We start from the raw sequence: 19,747 nt of genomic DNA on the forward strand, positions 1-19,747 counted from the left end.
ACAAATGTGCACTGCTGGGCATCTCCCTGAGAGACTGACTGCCCCACATAGCACCCATCGTTCTGAACATTTGATGAGCATCTCTGGTGTTCTGATACTGGTTCTCCATGGGCTATGCTGGGAGAAACATGTTTATAGTCAGTGAAATCTGTATATAGTGTTAACTGACAGGGTCAGTGCAGAACACAGGGAAATCAAGTAAGAGGCCAGATGGCCCTAGTCTAGTGGGGTTATATTTATGGTGATGCAAAAAGAGAAAGTAAGTTGTTTGGGTTAAAAAAAAAGATGACTCCAAATTGCCCTTGGGACAAGACATTGAGGAGACAGTTGGGCAGGAGGCAGTGTGATAGAGATAGTAGCCCTGAAGATTTCATTGTCAGCACCATATGAGTCAGAGGTGAAAGACTGAGAGTAATGAGATTGTCCCGGGGACACGTGTAAAGCGAGGATGGATGCTTGGGGAACATCTGGGAGTGCCTGGACTGTCTCTGCAGTTTAAGATCAGTTCATCTACCCCAGTTCATTTTAGGAGCATCATGTTCAACCCCTCATGAACTGGCTGGCAATAGTAGAGGATCCAGTCTGTCTCTTTCCGAGTTTTCAAGTTCTTCTCATTCTAAATATGGGATCCCTTGTACTGCCCATGTATCTTGGTGGAGGTGGAGAAATTCATTTTGATTAACTCCAGCATGGGGAGAGGTTTGAGAAGTACTGACTGCTGCGTAGATGCGGGATTGGCTGAATTATTACAGAACAGAGACACTGAAGTACATCCTGTGCCCCCACTTGGTCAACATGCTAGGTTATGATCATCCCATTGGTTTTCAGAATACTGTTTGTATACCCCAGCGGTACTCTTCCTGGAAGGAACAGACCCAAATGGAAAAATCCTCTGGTTAAAGCTCTTTCAATTTCCCTTTGCCTCATGAATCCCAATTTCCCAGTGTGGATCAGGGCAGACGACCTCCTGGGTGCAGACATGCTACTCAAATGACCCAGACAGCCCTCTGTCATAGTGACATCTAGAGTGGCCTCCAATAACACCCAGTATTTGCCATGAATGAATAATGTCCTTCAACTGAATGAAGGAAAGAACAAAAGGGTTCAACCTGAGTGGGGAGGGAGAAAAGATAAGAAATCAATTGATAACTAAGACAGGAAATCTCAAGGTGCCCAAGAGTAGAAAGAGAAGGTGTAGCTGGAAGGTCATGCAAGAATGATATGGTAGAGGCATTGCAGGCAATAAAAAGAACAGACTGGATAGCTGGCATTGGGGTGGGCGACCACAGAGAGCAGAGATTAAAGTCACTGGTATTAAAGAATGCAAATTAGGATGGTCAGTGGGTTTTCTGTGAGAACACCGAAACCTCCAAGCGTTCATAAAATGACTGAGCTGAAATACCACAAGTCTTTAATTAAGGAAGGGAAGTAACCAGAAAGAAGGTAAGTGAGAATGATGAGAAGGACATACCTTCGGCCGGATGTAGAAACCCTCAAAGGAGAATTAGCTTTGATGCAAGGACACATGCTGCAGTGAGCTGCCTGGAAACCCCTGTTCTCCACCCCCATTCCCACCCATTCCTACTCACTGAACTGGAGTGTGGGAAAGAAAGGCCTCCACCAGGAGGCTGCTGGAGACCCAGATTTCACTCAAGGCCACAAGTGGAGAGGCTAAGCATGTATTCAGGAGTGGTTAACAGTGCAGGTAAAGTTCAGAGGATACAATAGGCAAGACTAGGAAAGGACCAATGGTAAGGGACAGGGTGGGGTAGAAGCACAGATCAGTAACCAGAGTTTGCAGCAGGACTGGGGAGTGGGCCTTTCAGGAGATGCCCAGGAACTACAGGTATGAGGAACATACCTATGTGAGAGGCAGCAGATGTCCTGACTTGAATTCAAGTTGTTTTTATGCAAGGTTTGATAGGTGTTAGACTGCATTTATCTTATCCTCTTGGGAAGTGATGGGGGCTGCCCAGGAGTTACAAAGTGGAAACAGGGACCTCATTACAGGCACCAGTAGACACTGGGGTTCGTAGCAGTACCGAAGTCTCTGGTTAGATTTGCTAAAGGGTAGCAGGGCTAGAACCAGGGCTGGGTTAGTTTTATGGAGTTCCAGTCTATGGAAAAACCCTGTAGGAGAACTGTAGTGAGCTCGGAGAGCGATGTGCTCGGAGCAAGGGCACAGACCTTGGCTATGAGGAGAGCAGAAGGGTCTCATTTGTAGGAGGCAATATGTGTCTGGTGCTTTCATCATAAGCCTGACCTCCCACTTTCTGTCCCTTAGAGAATGTGAGATACTTGTGGATTCTAAGGCCAATGTCAGTCTTATTGCTGAATGCTCCAAATAGTATAATTAGGTCCATGGCTGAATATCTAAGTGCATTTTATATGCATTTAACATCTCCTATGGCTTATTCTCTTTTGAAGCAAAATCTATTGTGACTTGCCTTCCATTTCATTTCAGAGTAATGGACATCCAAGAATTCACTTCTGTGGCAGAAATGCTTCAACTGTACCAACATTTTATTCCTCTACGAGCACTGCAATTGTCATTTTCAAATTTGAAGTTTTTAATGAAAATTCTCGAGTGGGTTTTACCTATCAGATTGCAGGTGAGCCCTGGAACTTTATGTTCTGTGCAGAAAATCTGCTATCATTACAATTACTGCCAGAATGGACTGTATGGGTGCATCAGGGCTTGTTAACATGAGCAGCACTCAGACGAGCTAAGATCCCCCAATGGAAACCAGGCCTGATTAAATTACTAAAGCTGTTTTCTGAGGAGGTAAAGTGTATATAATACTAATCAAAATTTTTAGAATACCAGCATATTCTTCAAAGTTTATGTTATTGCATAATTTATAATTATACCAGTTATTTTATTAGTTATTCACTTGAACATATATAGAAATCACTGTATTTTAGGAAATCATTTTGTCAAAACCAAGGAGTTTTGAATGGGTTATTTGATGACTAAAACTGAGAAGTTTATTTCCCAATAACACTTTATTTAATGTTCATTTTAAGATTGACTGAAACTAACACTTCCTTTGATTAAAACAAAAACAAACACTCTGGGTATTTTTAGCAAAAATAGTAAAAAACAACAATTTGATGTTTCTGTCAGAACAAATAATTCATTGAACGTTTTAAAGGGAAATCCTCAAACTGTGTTGGAGGTAGAGACTTTACTCTTGAAAAATAGTCTAAATGTCAGCTGACCCCACCTCAATGTGACCAGGACAAGCACAGAGACTTTTAGAATATTCACCCTCAAAGGCGAGAGCTCATATTTCACGTCTCACATGGGGGCGTCCTGTTAAGAAGACACGGCACGGCACCAGCACCAGTGTTGCCGTCCACCTCACCTCTGCAGAGCTCAGTGATCTCAAGGGCAAATGCAGAGGCTGGGGGAGCTTTTCTAAAGTGTTTAAATGTAATCATTTATGAATTATTCCTGTCAGACTGAAGTAACACTGAATACTGGGAGACATACATTGATTGTGAATATTGCTTTCTTTAAGACTGTAACAGACACTACAACAAGGCGTTTGGCCACCTGAAGAGTCCTGGCTGGCCCAGTGATTACAACAACAACATGGACTGCACAGTGACCCTCACGGCCCCGCAGAACCACACGATTTCCCTCTTCTTTCATTCCTTCGGCATCGAGGACTCCAGTGAATGCAGACATGATTTCTTGGAGGTAACATGCATGTGGATCCCATGTGAATGAATTATGTAAAAGATGATGGATCACTTCAGATTTTTCACCCTTTTCTCTGCTACCACTAAAAATATATCCTTTACTCATTTCATTAATGTATTCATTATAATTTCATTCCATAAATACTCAACAACATCTTCTATGGCCAGGCACTGGAAGGAAATCCAATAGGGAACAAGACACATTCAGGTCTCCCAGGAGGCTCATGATCCAGTGGGAAGGACAGACAGGAAATAGTCAACTGCCACTTAATGTGCAAAGGACTAACACTGTCACCTCGGGGAAAGAGAAGGTTTCCCGGAGGAGCTGATGTGGGAGTTCAGACTGCAAGGACCAGAGGGATGTCTAAGTGCTACTTTGGAGGCAGACCACAGCAGTGATTTTAAGAAGTGTGCCTTGTGTGGAGATGAAAGTAAAACCAAGCAATACTGAATCGTTAGCCCTGACAGCCAGTGTTCTCTAAGGAGAATGATTCCTTGACCACGTGTTTGGCAGAGGTGGGAGGGATGTGCTGTCCTTCCTCCCTGACCACCTCTGCAGAGCTCTATTTGGACAAAGTGGCCACTTTGCCATGTGCCACCCTCCTCCCACCACCCTCCACTCTGTCTCCCCAGACACAGCAGGAGAGAAGCCTCCTGGGCCTGGAGCAAGCAAAGCCATGCTGCTCGAGCTCTTGCACCCCCATGATTCCCTGTAAACCAGGAGAGCCCTCTGCATCCCTCCTGCCCCTCTTCACCGACATTGTGTGAGTGGGAGGACCGTTACACCATTGTTCACGGGAAGATGTCCTGAATGAGCCCATGACTGATGCAGACTGTGTGTGGGGCTTGGCGCCTCTACTTTTCCATAGAAATCCCAGCACTCCTCTGGATGTCCTTTGCAAATTCTGTAGAAAATGAGTTTATTCTTAGGAAATAAATTTATATACACAGAGGATGCTGACTTCCTCTTTGGATTGAGTTTGAATCTTAACCTTACTGAAGTTCTCTTTGTTTCATGTACATGAGAGTTTTTGGTAAGGTTTCCAAAGTTTGTTTGCTCCTTTACCCCTGTTATGGAGTTTTATTTTTTTGGAAAGTTCTACGCTATAATCTTCATCTACTCACTTTTAATGAATATTCATAACCTGTAGTGTGACAAGTACTGGAGGAAGCTCATGCCTTTATCTTGGGGAACCCTTGCTGTGGTAGGAAACTGGAGGCGATGGAGGTAGCAGAGAGGGGATGAGGAGAGAAATACAGTGTTGTTGTGTCCATCAGGGCATTAAACTCAGACCTACAGACCTCACCCACCACAGAGTCTAAACATTTGTGTGAAGTGCAAAGCAGAAACAAGGGGAGGAGTGGGATACGCAGAAAGGACAGAATTATCTTGCCATTTTGAGTCCCCCCACTGCTGCCTCCCTCTCACCTCAAGCCTGAGTTGACCATTACTGACTGGCATTAAGGCCAGCTCTCGGGCATTGAAGGGTGAGAACTTCTCCTCCCAGCTGTCCTTCCTTACCCCACAGAGATGGGTCTGAAACTTTCTGTCCAATAAGCAGACAGAAAACTGTGACTTAGGCCTATCACGTGCAGCTGTACCAGCAAGCCTCAGCACTCCATCTATGCTGACTATGGCAGGGACGGAAGTTTCTCCCTGAGGATTCCACCTGTATTGATACTATATGAAGGCCAAGCCTTATACCACTTTTGGAGTTTGCATTCGTCTTCAGAATTTTTCCCTCCCCTTCCAGGGTTCTCTCATGTCCTAGAGGTATCTAGCGCTCCCATGGTTCCCGTGAAGAGAAAACTGAGTAGAACAAGTCATTAGCATACTCACTGGGAATTAGTATCTCATTTTTCTGCTTTTTAAAAGATAATCATCAGGAACAAGACCCAAAGCCAAGAGTACAGTGGTGGCCAGTGTGGTCTTTCAGCATGCTTGGATCCTGCCCCGCCTCTGTCTGCTGAGAGATAACTGGCTGCTCTATCCACAGCAAGGCACTTTGTTTAGACACTTAGCAGAATACTCCAAGAAGCACCAGAAAGGCATTATTCTCTCCCGTGGGCTACTACCCAGACCTAGAAGAAACCTCTGCAGAACAACACAACCCAGCAAGATTAGTCACTGTGCCTCTGAGGAAACTATAACTTAAGACAATCAACAGTAGACCAAATGTTAAATTATGAAATTATAAAGAGAATGGAGGAACTTCCAAGATTTTGAGTATGTCTATCAATAAAACCATCATTCAGTCCTGTCGACGTGGTTCACCCCTGCATGCCTGGCGTCCTCCTTGGAGTCAGGCTGGTTGAGAATGCACATCAGGAGCCTGGTGTGAGGGCAGAATGTGGCTGTGTTCACAGTGTGTACGTGATTATACACACGCTGACTTATTTCTAGTTTTTATGTTTGTCTACTGCATGCAGTCCATTAAAAAATCTATTCAGCTACAGAATGTGTCTTTAAAATACAGGGTGGGACAAAAGTAGGTTTATAGTTCTTATAGAAAATAATACAGTAATTAATAAGTATATGAGAATAAACTCTGTGTTTTGCATACTCACAACTATAAACCTACTTTTGCTCCACCCTGCATCTCTTAATAGTCAGAAATTTTGTAAATTTATTGAGCTGTCTCCTCTTCCCATACAAATATTCCTTGTGGTTGAACATTATTTCATACAAGAAGGATCCCCCAAAAACTGGTATTATTTTCTGGAGTTCAGGCCCCTTGTAATACATGCTTCCCCCACTAGAAGAGTGTTCTAGGAGCCCATCAGTATCAGTGTACCAGCTGGTGGTGTTGTGAGAGGCTGTGTTTTGCTTCAGTGATTTTTTTTTTTGGAGATTCTTCCAACATGTTTAACCATTTCATAATTGGTGATTTATGAGCACGCCTGCCCATACCATGCTGAGTGTTCAGCAGTTATTGACCAAAAATGGCATGGCCCCTGTGCCCCACCCTCCCTATTCACCCAATCTTGTCCCGAGTGACTATTTTTTGTGTTTCACCTGATGAAAAAAGTCCTCAAAGGGAAATGTTTTGCCAATGTGAAAGAGATGAAACAAAAAATGGCAGAAGCACTAAAAGGCATCAAAATTGAACAGTTCAAAAACAGTTTTGAGCAGTGGAAAAAAATGTCACAATAGGTGTATTGCATCAAATGGAGAGTGCTTTGAAGGTGACTGAAGTTTAAACATATAAGAATAAATACACAATTTTTAATAAATAAATTCCAGTTTTTAGGGTCCCCCCCTTGTATGCTAATGTATAACAATACTAAACTGAAGAAGACAGTATAACATGCATAAGAATACTAACCCATGACTCATTTTTAAAGGTGAGAAACGGAAGTGAGAGCAGTTCGCCGTTGCTTGGCACGTACTGTGGAACGCTTTTGCCGAATCCCATCTTCTCTCAAAACAATGAGCTCTACCTGCGATTTAAGAGTGATGGTGCAACTTCCGGTCGTGGGTATGAAATTACCTGGACCTCATCACCCTCTGGTGAGACATTTTCACTTTGTATGGTAAAGTAATGTCAGTGAGAGAAACGCCGTGTACCTGACAGGAAAAGGCCACTAAAATGAGCGGTCTTTTTAGCCATCTGTATGCTTGATTATTTTCTGACAAAAACAGAGATTTTTAACAATGAAACGCAGTTCCTTTTCAATTCTACTGTTACTCATCTCTGTATATTACTATATATTTAAGAACACATATTTACATATGGAAAATAGAGAAAATATAAAGATTTTTAAAATTCCTTTATAAATTCTGATTTCATCATATTTGTAACATTTGGTTTGACCATCACTGTAGTTCTCTGAGTGGTCACCCACATAGCACATCACTAACACGTGCTTGTGCGCATAGAAGCCGCAGAGCTCCTCGTAGTTCCAGCTGTTTCTTGGCCGCGAATTGCTTCTTTTAGGGCAGTAAGTATCTTTCTGCATTTTTGACTGTGTATCAAATAACTAAAGGAAATTTAAGTCATGTCAGTAACTTTAACTCAAGAGAGGAAGAATACTTTGTGAAATGTCCTCAATATACCTAAACACTTTCAAAATGAGAATGACAAAATGACTCATTTTAAATATACTGAGGACCCGCTGGGACCGAAGTGCGGCGGTAGGGCAGGGGCCGGCAGCCCCAGCGGCAGCCAAGGCCTACAGCGGCCTCACAGCGCCTGTGGTCGTGCTGAGCGTGCTCTGGAGCATCCCCGGCCTCCTGGTACCCTGGTTCATCCCTAAAGGTCCCAGCTGGGGAGTTACCATCACCACGTTGGTGACCTGTTCAGTTTGCTGCTCTCTCTTCTGGCTGATTGCAGTTCTGGCCCAATTCAATCCTCTCTTTGGACCACAGTTGAAAAATCTGGTTTCTCAAGTACCACTGGCCTTGAGGAGGAAGACCCTCTGTCTGGTGCTCAGCCACAGAGGCCTAGGTGCAAAACCACCTCCAAACCCAGACCACCTTCCTTGACTTACCTGGTTCGACCATCAGCTGCTGTAAACATTCACACCACAGTTGAATGCCGTATTCCACAAAGCAGTGTTTTTTCCTGTTGCCGTTTTTACACTTTGATGAATTATGTGCCTTCTTAATCTAAACCGTGCTGATGGTGTAAAGTGTTTATGCACTCTTCTGAGATTGAAGGTGCTATTCTTCTGAGAGACACACACTCTCTCCATTCAACCTGTGGGTCTGAAGGCAGCTCGTACCTGCCCACAGTGTGGGAATCTGAAGTGTTTAAGAGCTGTCACGAGACAGCAAGACTCCAGTGCAGCTGCCAGTAGGAGAGCACGTTCAAGGGGAGATCCATCCCAAATGAATTACACCAAAGTGTATTTTCAGGATGAATTTCTTACTTCTGCCATCTTCAGGAATGAGTTATTTTCCTGCTTTCTGTGGAAAAATAAATAAATAAGGAAACAAACAAACTGAGGAACAAGAAAAGGGTTCTGTCAAGACAATCATAGATAATGAAATCTTGGCACCTAAAGGTACTTAAAAATGATCTTAGTGCCCTAACTTCGCAGACGAGGAAATAGGACATGCAATATACGAGCTGCCCAAACAGCGGACCGGGCCAGAGGGAGGGCCGCACTCCAGCAGCCAGAGCCCAGCCCAGCTTTTTCTTGCAGGCCCTGTGCCTTCCTCCTGCGCAGTTCCACATCTGGGCCTCCAGGGCTATCTGGTCTAAATAATGATCGTTTTCATATACAAGCTAACAAATGTGACGAATTAACACCAATACTTACAGTGTTTTGGCTGTAAGTTTGTCAATCTTGGAACTGTCAGTTGTAAGCCTAATAAAGTCCCTGTTGTAATACTTACTGCCCAGACCGCCAAAAACACATTGATTTTGGTTCAGGCCTGGAACTGTACTTTATTTGCTTCACCCACATCATTATCAAGAACTCACTGCTTGTGGAGGGATCTGCACCATTAAAAGTACACAGCAACTTTAATTACTCTCCTCTCCTCTCCTCTCCCCTGCAGTTATTTAATCTAGCTCTTGGTTTTCCCTTGGTGTTCACAACCCACCGTTTTCAAAGAGCAGGCCTGGAGGCAGCTGTCCCTAAGTCATGTTATAGAGGGGAAGGACTATATGGTGGAGAAAAGAAGGGCGGATGAGGAGAGGGAGTTGATGAGGGAGTTGGTGGGATTTGGCCCAACAGGGAGAAACGGGCAAAGGGTTTCCACCTCCACTATTCTTGCAGAGGGTCCCAGCACCTGAAGGAAACACCAGCCCCATCTTACTGCCTTGCAAGTGTACTAAAAGACTCCGGGTATGTTGTTGTATCAAACTTCCTGCAATTACTTCTTGCAGGGTGTGGTGGCACTCTTTATGGAGACAGCGGCTCCTTCGCCAGCCCTGGCTATCCTGGCACTTACCCGAACAACACTCACTGCGAATGGGCCATCATTGCTCCTGCTGGAAGACGCATCACCATCAGCTTTTACTTCATCAACATTGACGATCCTGGAGACTGTGTCCACAACTACCTTATACTCTATGATGGACCAGATGTTAATTCTCCCTTCTCTGGACCGTATTGTGGCACAGTGAGTAAAGCAAAATTTTAAAATTCCCACTTATTATGTTTAAATGTTGAAAGTAATGTAGTATACACATTTAAAGGCAGACACAGGCGAAGTACAAAGCACAATGTACTTTTACATATTCTGTACACTTTTCTGATTTTTCTCTTTTGGGGAGCATGAGTGCCACCTAGTGGACACTGCAATAAATTAATAGTAATATAGTTACCAAACTCAACTGTGAGTTGGAATTGCCTGTACAGTTATTTGCAGTTTTTACACAGGAATCATCTATTCAGTTACAGTTACAGTTATTACATTGCAAACTTCCAGTAGTCATACCTACTGAGTCAGAATTTCTGGGAGAGGATCCCTGGCACGTTTTTTAAAAGTTCCAGTTCAATGTAGCACTAAAGGTTGAATACACGTTTGTTTCTCCATGATTAGAACTTTAGAAAATTTGGACACCTGGACCCATTTCATTTACTTCTTCTTCAAAATGATAGGGATTCTTCGAAGAAATACACAGATATTAAAGATTGTTCTGGTGACCAGTAGTTTGACTGATTTGTAAAATTCTAATGGATTATCAGAGGTGTCCAAGCTTTTGGTGTCTCTGGGCCACACTGAAAGAAAAAGAGTTGTCTTGGGCCACACGTTAAATACCTTGTGATATGTAATCACACACACACAAAAACTCTCATAATGTTTTAAAGTAAATTTCTGACTCTGTATTAGGCTGCATTCATAGCCATCCCGGGCTGCATGTGTCCTGCCGGCTGCGGGTTGGACACCCCTAGTTCCCTAAACATAAAGTTAGATTTCTGATGCTGACTAAACATTGTTTGCGTGTGTCCTGCTGGCCCTCTCACTTTACTGCAAGTAGATAGTTACGGAGCTTCCAAGTAAGGGAAATGTGACTGCTGTTGAGAAGGTATCTCCTTCTCATTGTTCTACTTTTTATTTTTCCCTCTTTTTATTGATGTTCAAATACAGTTGTCTCCATTTTCCCACCACCACTTCCCCTGTCCTACCCATGCCCACCCCCCACTCTCAATCCCACCCCACCTTGGTTCTGTCCGTGGGTCCCTCATTCATGTTCATTTACATACCTTTCCCTTCTTTCCCATGTTATTTCCCTCTCCCCTCCCCTCTGTTTACTGTCAGTTTGTTGTCAACTTCAATGTTTCTGGTTATATTTTGCTTGCCAGTCTGTTTTGTTAGTTAGTTTCCACTTATAGGGGGGATCATATGGTATTGGCTTTTCATTGCCTGGCTTATTTCACTTAGCACCATGCTCTCCAGTTCCATCCATGTTGTCGCACAGGGTAGGAGCAGATGACATGATAATGTACATAGAAAACTCTACAGACTCCACCAAAAAACTACTCGATTTAATCAGTGAATTTGTCCTACTCTTCAGACATGTAGATTTGCTAATCAAACCTGACAGAGAATTACATCATCTGGAAATCTAGATACTTTAAAAATATATATATATAACACCATTTATAAAATTGATAAATGTTATTTTCAGAATTATCAGAAAATAAATACATTTTTTCCAAAGCCCTGGAAGTTCTGCCATGTATTTTTGCAAAACACCTTTCTTGGGTATGTTTGCATATGCACACACTGTTTTGTGGTATGTTTTTTTCACTTACCCAAATATCACTAACATCCAACCATACCAGTAAAATCACTGGCATATCATATTTAATCATCGGATGGTATTCCATTGTATGTGTGTACAACCTAATTTATTTAATGAAACCTCTCTGGTTTATAGCCAACACTTTGGAATACTCTAACATAGGAAGAATACTCTAATACTCAAACACAAGGCCTGCGGCTGAATCGGGCCCTCCACCTTGTCTTATCCGGCCCAGCACGTTGTTTCTACCCAGCAGCAGTACCAAGCTCCTTGCCCCTAGTTAAGGAGTAGTCACATGTATACAGTCCTAAAATTACATTCAGCCCTTTGAAGGCAACTGCAAGGATGATGTGGCCCCTGGTGAAAATGAGTTTGACACCCCTGTCAGGTAGCCCTATTCTTATATACAGAGTTAATTACCTGGGGAGCAATTTCAGTCACCTGGCCCTTAGATACTGAATCACCGTTGTTCATGGGGATTCACAGAAAAGAGAAGCCAGTCAATGTTCCATATTTCAGATTTAGAAGCTGACTAGGTCTTTGATATTTAGTTGAAGTTTGCAAACACTTCAAAAAGAAGGAAAAGGGGCCATTTTAACACCATTAATTTATATCCACATGGCTTTTTTTGTTAGGTCTGTTTTGTTTTCAGTGACTTTCAAACATACAGCCCCCTTTGCTTCCCGCAGTAACAGTTCCGTGATGAGGAAAGAACAGTGATAACCTGGACTTTTCCAATAACAGAAAACTGAGGTGCTGAGAGGAGAACTTAACTGCCATCTAAACTGATGTCACATTAAATCAAAGTCTACAAATAGATATGTTTTTTGAAACTGGGTGTTTGCAATATTTTACCAGTTTTACATTTTCTTTGACAAATGTGGACATCATTTTAAGAGTAATTGTTTTCTTTTTAAATTAAGGACACCACTGATTTCTTTAGCATTCCAAGCCCAATGAAATCAGTTTACTTCCAAAGTGAAGGTAAAAGTCACTCCTTAGATTAGCAGTCACGTGATGACTTGAAGATGTTGCTTGTATGAGAAAACAACTGTCGTTGGCCGTGGGGAAATCCTGTGTCACTCTCAGTCCCAGAATCTAAACATGAACGACTAACAGGAAAAAGTGGACAGAATCAAAGGAGGGTTTAACACGTTGGTTAACTGTGCACACTTGTCTGTCAGTGTAAAATAGTCAGTGGAAATCTGGGAGCAGATTAAAATGGAAAGAAAAAGTTGCATGCACATGAGAATATATGATATTGTCTGTACCTTGATATAGCTCTTCGGAAAAAATCCTCTGTGCTGCACTCACTTGAATAATTTACTGTCTCAGAAACATCTGTCTTTCTATGGCTCCTGGGGAGACTGACGCCATGAGGCCAGCAGAACACAGGAGCAGGCCCCAGACGGCCAACTCCAGGCCCCTCTGGTCCTGCTCTGCACTCACTGACTCAGCTGGCTCACAGTTTGCCTCCTCCCATTAGAGGGTGGCTTCACGAGAGCAAGGCCTTGTAACAGTTTGGTTCATTTTTTATATCCACAGTGCTGAAAATAACACCTGCAACGTGGAAGTCTCTTGATAAATATTTGTTAAGTGAGTGATTAGGAAAAGAGAGAAAGCTGAGATCCATTTACTAGCCCCAACTCCAAATACACATTGTTCCACAAGAAATGAAAATAAATCCTCAAAGAAAACTATAGATATTAAGGGGAGAGAGCAATATGCTTTACTCCTATGATTGTTTTAGTTGCAAATATAAATATCATATTTTGCCACATATAATGTGTACTTTTTTGCCCAAATTTTTGAGAGGAAAATAAGGGTGCACATTATAGCTGGGTATAATGACTACACAGCATGGGTATAATAATGGGAATAATCCATGTATAATGTGTACAAAAATGTGAGTGTGCATTATACATGGCAAAACATGGTATGTACTTTTCAGAAAAAATAAAAAATTAGTGAGAACTCGAATTGGAAATTCCACTTCTAATGATGATTTTACTTGATATATACTCCACTAAAATTCCATTTTTAATGATAATTTTACTGAGATATAATTCATGACTATAAAGTGTATAATTCAGTAGTTAGTAGATTGAAAGTTGTATAGCTACCATCACTACAATCAAATCTAAAACACTTTCATTACTCTTCAGCCCCAGAGATGGAAACTCTGTATGGATAACTCCCCATTTCCATTCAACCCCTAGCTCCAGCAATAGTCTTTTATAAAGTATGTACATTAACTCTTGGAAAGATCACATCTAGACACATAGGACAGTGTACTATAAATTCGTACTGCTTCATGTAGTACTTTTTTACTATGCTAACATTTTTTAAAGGTTCAAATTTGTGAAAAATGTAACTTGTTCCTTCTTTTTTTTCAATTTTAGGACACTAACATAGCTCCCTTTGTGGCTTCCTCACATCAAGTCTTCGTAGAACTTCACGCAGAGTATGCAGTGCACCCGTCGGCGATTCAGTTGACCTGGGACAGCTGAGTGTGCAGTGTGGGTGCCAGTCAGCCTGGTGGCTCTTCTGCGGGTGCCACCAGGCAGCGTCCAGACAGGGCTCTGCCGCCCTGGCCTGTGGCCCCCACCTGCAGCACTGACAAGAATTTTAACATTTATGTTTTCCACCAAAGTATATATGGGATCAACATTTGTACATTTTTTTGGAATGTAGAATGTAGCTTCTTTAGTCTTGGCTGTGCTTGTTATCCTTAATTCTAATATTTGAGCTGAAATTTTCTAAAATTCCCTAAAGAGTTGAAAATGATCATGACATATGTGCTGTAAATTTTCAAATGTAAATGATAAGATAGAAGTATGATTTTCTCTGTGAGTGTCAAATTAGGTGTAATAAATATTATTGAATTGTACACAAATAGGCTGCATTAATTTTTAATTCATTCAAATTTAGTTTTCCACTATAAGTTGATATAAATTTTCAAGTTGAATTTTTACATTTTGACAAAATATATGAATCCTTCAGGGAAAGAACTTGGGAGCCCATTGTCTGCATGTGGATTTCATTCTACTAGTTCAGAGTTTACTTAACTTCTCTCTGCTTCAGTTTCCATTAAGTACCAGCATTAACTGTCCCTAGTTTAACAATACAATATGGTATGTTTTAAATAGTTAAACAACACATTTTACAAACTTTTCTGCTGCCTTTAACAAAGCAAGAGAGTTTATGCTGAATACAAAGTTAAGTCCCATGAAGAACACGGGACCAAAGGAATGCGAGAAGCTGTGGGAATGTTTTGCTGTACTGTACTCACACTCAAATGCCACAGAAACTATTCCTGCACAGAGGAGAAAGCTCCCTAGGGAAGATATTTTTACCTTAAAAACTTCTGCTTCCTTTGATGCTGTATTATGGATAGATTCACCAACTGCATGGACGAGGCACTGCTGGAAGGCACAGAGAATGCAGTGAGGAGCACCAGGAAACCAAAGAAACAGCGCACGAGAACTCTCAGGATGAAATCTGGTGGGGGTTGGTAGGAGACCCCGCTCTTTTCTCTAAAAATGTGTCACAAAGGTACAGAATAAGGAGAGAGTTTAACCACAACCTATGAAATGATGAAGGAGTTTTATTTGAAAGCAAGATTAACGTATGCAGTTGTCAAACAATAAAAGGTAACTTGCTCTTACATTACATCATCAGAGAATGGTTTCTACAAGAATCATCTTTAGTCAAAGAGACGTGCTTTCCTAGGAGGCATATTAGAATATTTAGGAGATGTATGTAAAGTTGAAGAAAGCATTGTCAATATTATTATGAAATTTAAAAACTGAAAATTTGAACAGGAAGAAAAAGAATATTTTCTCCCATTCTGTAGGTCGTCACCTTTTCAATTTATTGGTGGTTTCCTTTGCAGCGAAGAAGCTCTCTGGTTTAATGCATTCCCACTTGTCTGTTTCAGTTTTTGTTGCCTACACTTTGGGTGACCTAGCCCCGAACTCACTGCCAAGACTGATACGGGTCTTCTTCTCTGTGTTTTCTTGTAAGAGTTTATGGTCTCAGGTCTTACATTTAAATCTTTGATCTATTTTGACCTAGTTTTTGTGGGTGGAATAAGATAGGGTTCAGTTTCCTTTTTTTTGCATGTGGTTGTCCAGTTTTCCCATCACCATTTATTGAAGGAATTGTCCTTTCCCCATTGCATGTTCTTGATAACTTTGTCAAAAATTACTTGGCCATAATGCAGGGAGGTTATGTCTGGGCTCCCTATTCTGTTTCACTGATTTTTGTGCCTGTTTTTAATATTAGTATCATACTGTTTGATAGCATTGCAATGTAACTTGAACTCAGTAAGTGTAATGCCTCTAGTTTCATTCTTCTTTTATTTTTCAATTATAATTTATATTCAATGTTATTTTTTGTTAATTTCAGGCATACAGTATAGTGGATAGGCAATCATATGCTTTACAAAAGGTTCTCACTGATACTTCCAGTACCCACCTGGTACCGTACATAATTATTACAATATTATTAACTATGTTCCCATGTTGTACTTTATATCTTGGTGACTATGTAGTAACTACCAATTTCTATCTCTCAATCCCTTCACCTTTTTTACCCAGCTCTTCAACCTACCTTCTCTCTGGCTATCATCAGTCTATTACCTGTATCAATGAGTCTGTTTCAATTTTGTTTGTTAGTTCTATTCTTTAGATTCCACATATAAGTAAAGGTATATGGTATTTGTCTTTCTGTGATTTATTTCACTTAGCCTAATACCCTCTAGGTCTATCCATACTGTCTCATTGGGAAGGTCCATTTATACTGTCACATCGGTAAAATTTCATTCTTTTTTTGTGGCTTGGTAATATTCCATTGTATATACGTGCCACTACTTTTTTATCCACTCATCTGTTGACAGGCATTTGAGTTGCTTTCATATTTTGGCTATTATAAATAATCCTGCAACAAACATAGGGGTGCATATATTCTGTCAAATTAGTATTTTGGGTTTCTTCAAGTATACACCCAGAAGTCTAATCACTGGGTCATAAGGCAGTTCCATTTAAAATTTTTGAGAGTGCTCCATACTCTTTTCCATAGTGGCTGCAGCAGCCTGCATTCCCACCAACAGTGCATGAGGATTTCCTTTTTTTCACATTTTCTCCAACATTTGTTGATTTATCGGTGATGGTAATCATTTTGTCAGGTGTGAGGTGATATCTTATTGTGGTTTTAATTTGCCTTTCTCTGATTTGTGATGTTGAGAGTCTTTTTATGTTTTTTGGACATTTGGAGAAATGTGTATTCAGGTCCTGTGAGCATTTTTTAATTGGATTGTTCGGGGTTTTTTTGGTTTTGAGTAATATAAATTTTGGATATTAACCTTGTATTGACTGTATCATTGGCAAATATGTTCTTTCATTCAGTGGGTTTCCTTTGATGTGCAGAAACTTCTTAACTTAATGTATCCATTTATTTTTTCTTTTGTTTCCTTTGTCTGAGGAGATATATCAAGAAAAATATTGCTATGAGAAATACCTGAAATTTTACTGGCCAAATTTTCCTCTAAGTTTTTTATGGTTTTGAGTCTTACATTTAAACCTTCAATTCATTTTGAGTTTATTCCTGTGCATGGTGTAAGGAGGTGGTCTAGTTTTACTTTCATGAATATATCTATCCAGTTTTCCCAACACTGTTTATGAACAGACTTTCTTTACCCCATTGTATGATCTTGCCTTCTTTGTCAAATACAACATAGAGCAGAAGTAGGTATACAGTTGTGAGTACACGAAACACAGAGTTTATTCTTGTAGTAGTATTTATTAATTATTGTATTATTTTCTGTACAAACAACTGTAAACCTACTCTTGCCCCACCCTGTATTAATTGAACATACAGATGTGGGTTTATTTTGGGGATATCTATTCTTTCCATTGATTTATATGTCGGTTTTTATGCCAGTACCAGGCTGTTTTGATTACTATGGCCTTGTAGTATAGCTTGATATCAGGTAGCATGATTCCTCCAACTTTGTTCTTCTTTCTCAAGGTTGCTGTGGCTATTCAGGGTCTTTTGTGGTTCATTGTAAATTGCTGGGTATTTCCTCCAGTTCTGTGAAATAAACCATTGATATTTTGATAAAAATTGGATTGAATCTTTAGATTGCTTTGGGCAGTATGGATATTTTAATGATGCAAACTCTTCCCATCCATGAACATGGTATGTGCTTCCATTTATTTGTATTTCCTTCAATTTCTTTATTCAGTGTCTTATAATTTTCCAGGTATAGAACTTTTACCTCCTTGGTTAAATTTATTCCTCGGTATTTTTTTTTTGCAGTAATTATAAGTGGTATTGTTTTCTTAGAGTCCCTTTCTGATAGCTCATTATTGATGTATAACAATGAAACTGATTTCTGAATATTTATTTTGTATTCTGCTACTTTACTGAATTCATTTATTAGTTCTAGGTTTGTTTGTGGGTTTTTTTTGATGGAATCTTTAGGGTGCTCTATGTACAGTATTATATAATGAGTTTTACTTCTTCCTTTCCAATTTGGATACCTTTTATTTCTACTTCTTGTCTGATTGCTGTGGCTAGACCTTCCACTACTATGTTGAATAAGAGCGGTAAAGTGGACATCCCAATCTTGCTCCTGATCTTAAAGAAAACACTTTTAGTTTTTCCTTGTTGAGTATGATATTAGCTGTGAGCTTGTCATATATGGCCAATATATTCCCCCTATTCCCACATTGCTGCAAGTTTTTATTATAAATGGGTGCAGGATTCTGTCAAATGCTTTTCTGCCTGTATTGATATGATCATATGATTTTTATCTTTCATTTTGTTTATGTGGTATATCATGGTAATTGATTTGCAGATAGTATACCAACCTTGCATCCCTGGAATAAATCCAAGTTGCTTGGTGTGTATGATTTTATTGTATTGCTGAATTTGGTTTGCTTATATTTTATTAAGAAATTTTGCATGCATTTTTATCTGGGATATCGGCCTATAATTTTCTTTCTTTGTAGTATCTTTATCTGGATTTGGAATTAGAATAATTCTGGTGTCATAGAATGAGCTTGGGAGTCTTTCCTCCTCTTGAATTTTTAGGAATAGTTCGAGAAGGAGAGGCATTGACTCTTTTGTGAATATTTGGTAGAATTCACCTGTGAGGCCATTTGGTCCAGGACTTTTGTTTATTGGGAGTTTTTTTGTTACTTGCAATCACTCTGTTCAGATTTTTTTGTACAAAACTAATTGCATTCTTTTGCTTCAAACATTATTATTTTAATTATGATGCATTTTGGTATGGGCCTACTTGAGTTCACCCTGTTTGGGACTCTCTGTGCATCCTGAACTCATATGTCTATTTCCTTCACCAGATTAGGGAAATTTTTAGTCTTAATTTCTTCAGATAGATTTTCATTCTGTTCTCTCTTCCCTTTCTGGTACACCTGTGATGCAGATGTTATTATGGCTGATGTTGTCCTAAAGGTTCCTTAAACTATCATTTCAAAAAAATTATTTTATTCCTGCTCTGATTGGGTGTTATCTTCTACCTTGTCTTTTATTTTATATTGCTAATTTGATCCTCTGCTTCATCTAACCTGCCATTTATTTCTTTTAGTGTATTCTTTTTTCAGATAGTCTATTCTTCATTTCTGACTAGTTTTTTTACGGTTCCTATGTTTTTTTAGTACTTATCTCTTTGTTTATGTTCTCACTGAGTTCATCTGCTTTTGTTCTAAGTTCATTGAGCATTCTTATAACCATTGTTTTAAACCTTATATCTGATAGATTGCTTGCCTCCATTTTGTTTAGTTCTTTTTTCTGGCTATTTATCCTCTTCTTTCCTTGGGGCCATGCTTTGTCTCCCCATTTTTGCTGCCTCTCTGTATTAGATCTGCTATGTCTCAGAGACTTGATACTGTGGCCTTATGTTGTAAGTGTCTTATGGGGCTCAGTGGCACAGTGCCCCTGATCACCTAAGCTGGATGCTTCAGGAATGTCACGTGTGGGTTATGTGAGCCCTCTTGTTTGTAGTTGAGTCTGGATTACTGTTGCCTGTCACAGTTGGGGTCAGTCCTCAGACTGGCTGACAATGTGCATTGACCCCAACCACAGTGTATGAGCTGCTGAGCAGACCACACAAAGCAAGCTTCACCCCAGCAGGAACTGCCCTCTCCTTGGAAGTATTGCTGGTAGAGCTAATTTGGTCAAGTTCTGATGTAATCATAAGCCTGCCATGGGCCATGTTAATTCTGGGGCCTCATGGAAGGAACTCCAGCATAGGTCAACATCAGGTACTACATGTGATCAGCACTAGGCTACCCATTTGGTGCTACAAA

The 19,747-nt window shown here is 40.4% G+C and overlaps 1 protein-coding gene and 1 pseudogene across 3 annotated transcripts in view; both read left to right on the plus strand.

The window, feature by feature from the left end:
• CUBN (cubilin) overlaps nucleotides 1-14,307 on the plus strand; it is a 250,170-nt gene extending 235,863 nt beyond the window's left edge. For 2 of the 3 annotated variants that reach the window (XM_036023812.1, XM_036023821.1), the window contains exons 63-67: nucleotides 2,465-2,612; nucleotides 3,525-3,709; nucleotides 7,057-7,219; nucleotides 9,546-9,781; nucleotides 13,814-14,307. In XM_036023812.1, the coding sequence (XP_035879705.1) occupies nucleotides 2,465-2,612; nucleotides 3,525-3,709; nucleotides 7,057-7,219; nucleotides 9,546-9,781; nucleotides 13,814-13,921 (840 nt within the window). In that variant the 3' untranslated portion in view covers nucleotides 13,922-14,307. Of the gene's footprint in view, nucleotides 1-2,464; nucleotides 2,613-3,524; nucleotides 3,710-7,053; nucleotides 7,220-9,545; nucleotides 9,782-13,813 lie in introns of all 3 variants that reach the window. The other variant, XM_028507866.2, reaches the window with a different exon arrangement.
• On the plus strand, nucleotides 7,299-8,181 carry LOC114491431 (annotated as a pseudogene).
• Nucleotides 14,308-19,747: the final 5,440 nt, after the last annotated feature.

The sequence above is a fragment of the Phyllostomus discolor genome, chromosome 1 (genome assembly GCF_004126475.2).
Source record: "Phyllostomus discolor isolate MPI-MPIP mPhyDis1 chromosome 1, mPhyDis1.pri.v3, whole genome shotgun sequence".
In the NCBI taxonomy this organism is placed as follows: Eukaryota; Metazoa; Chordata; class Mammalia; order Chiroptera; family Phyllostomidae; genus Phyllostomus; species Phyllostomus discolor.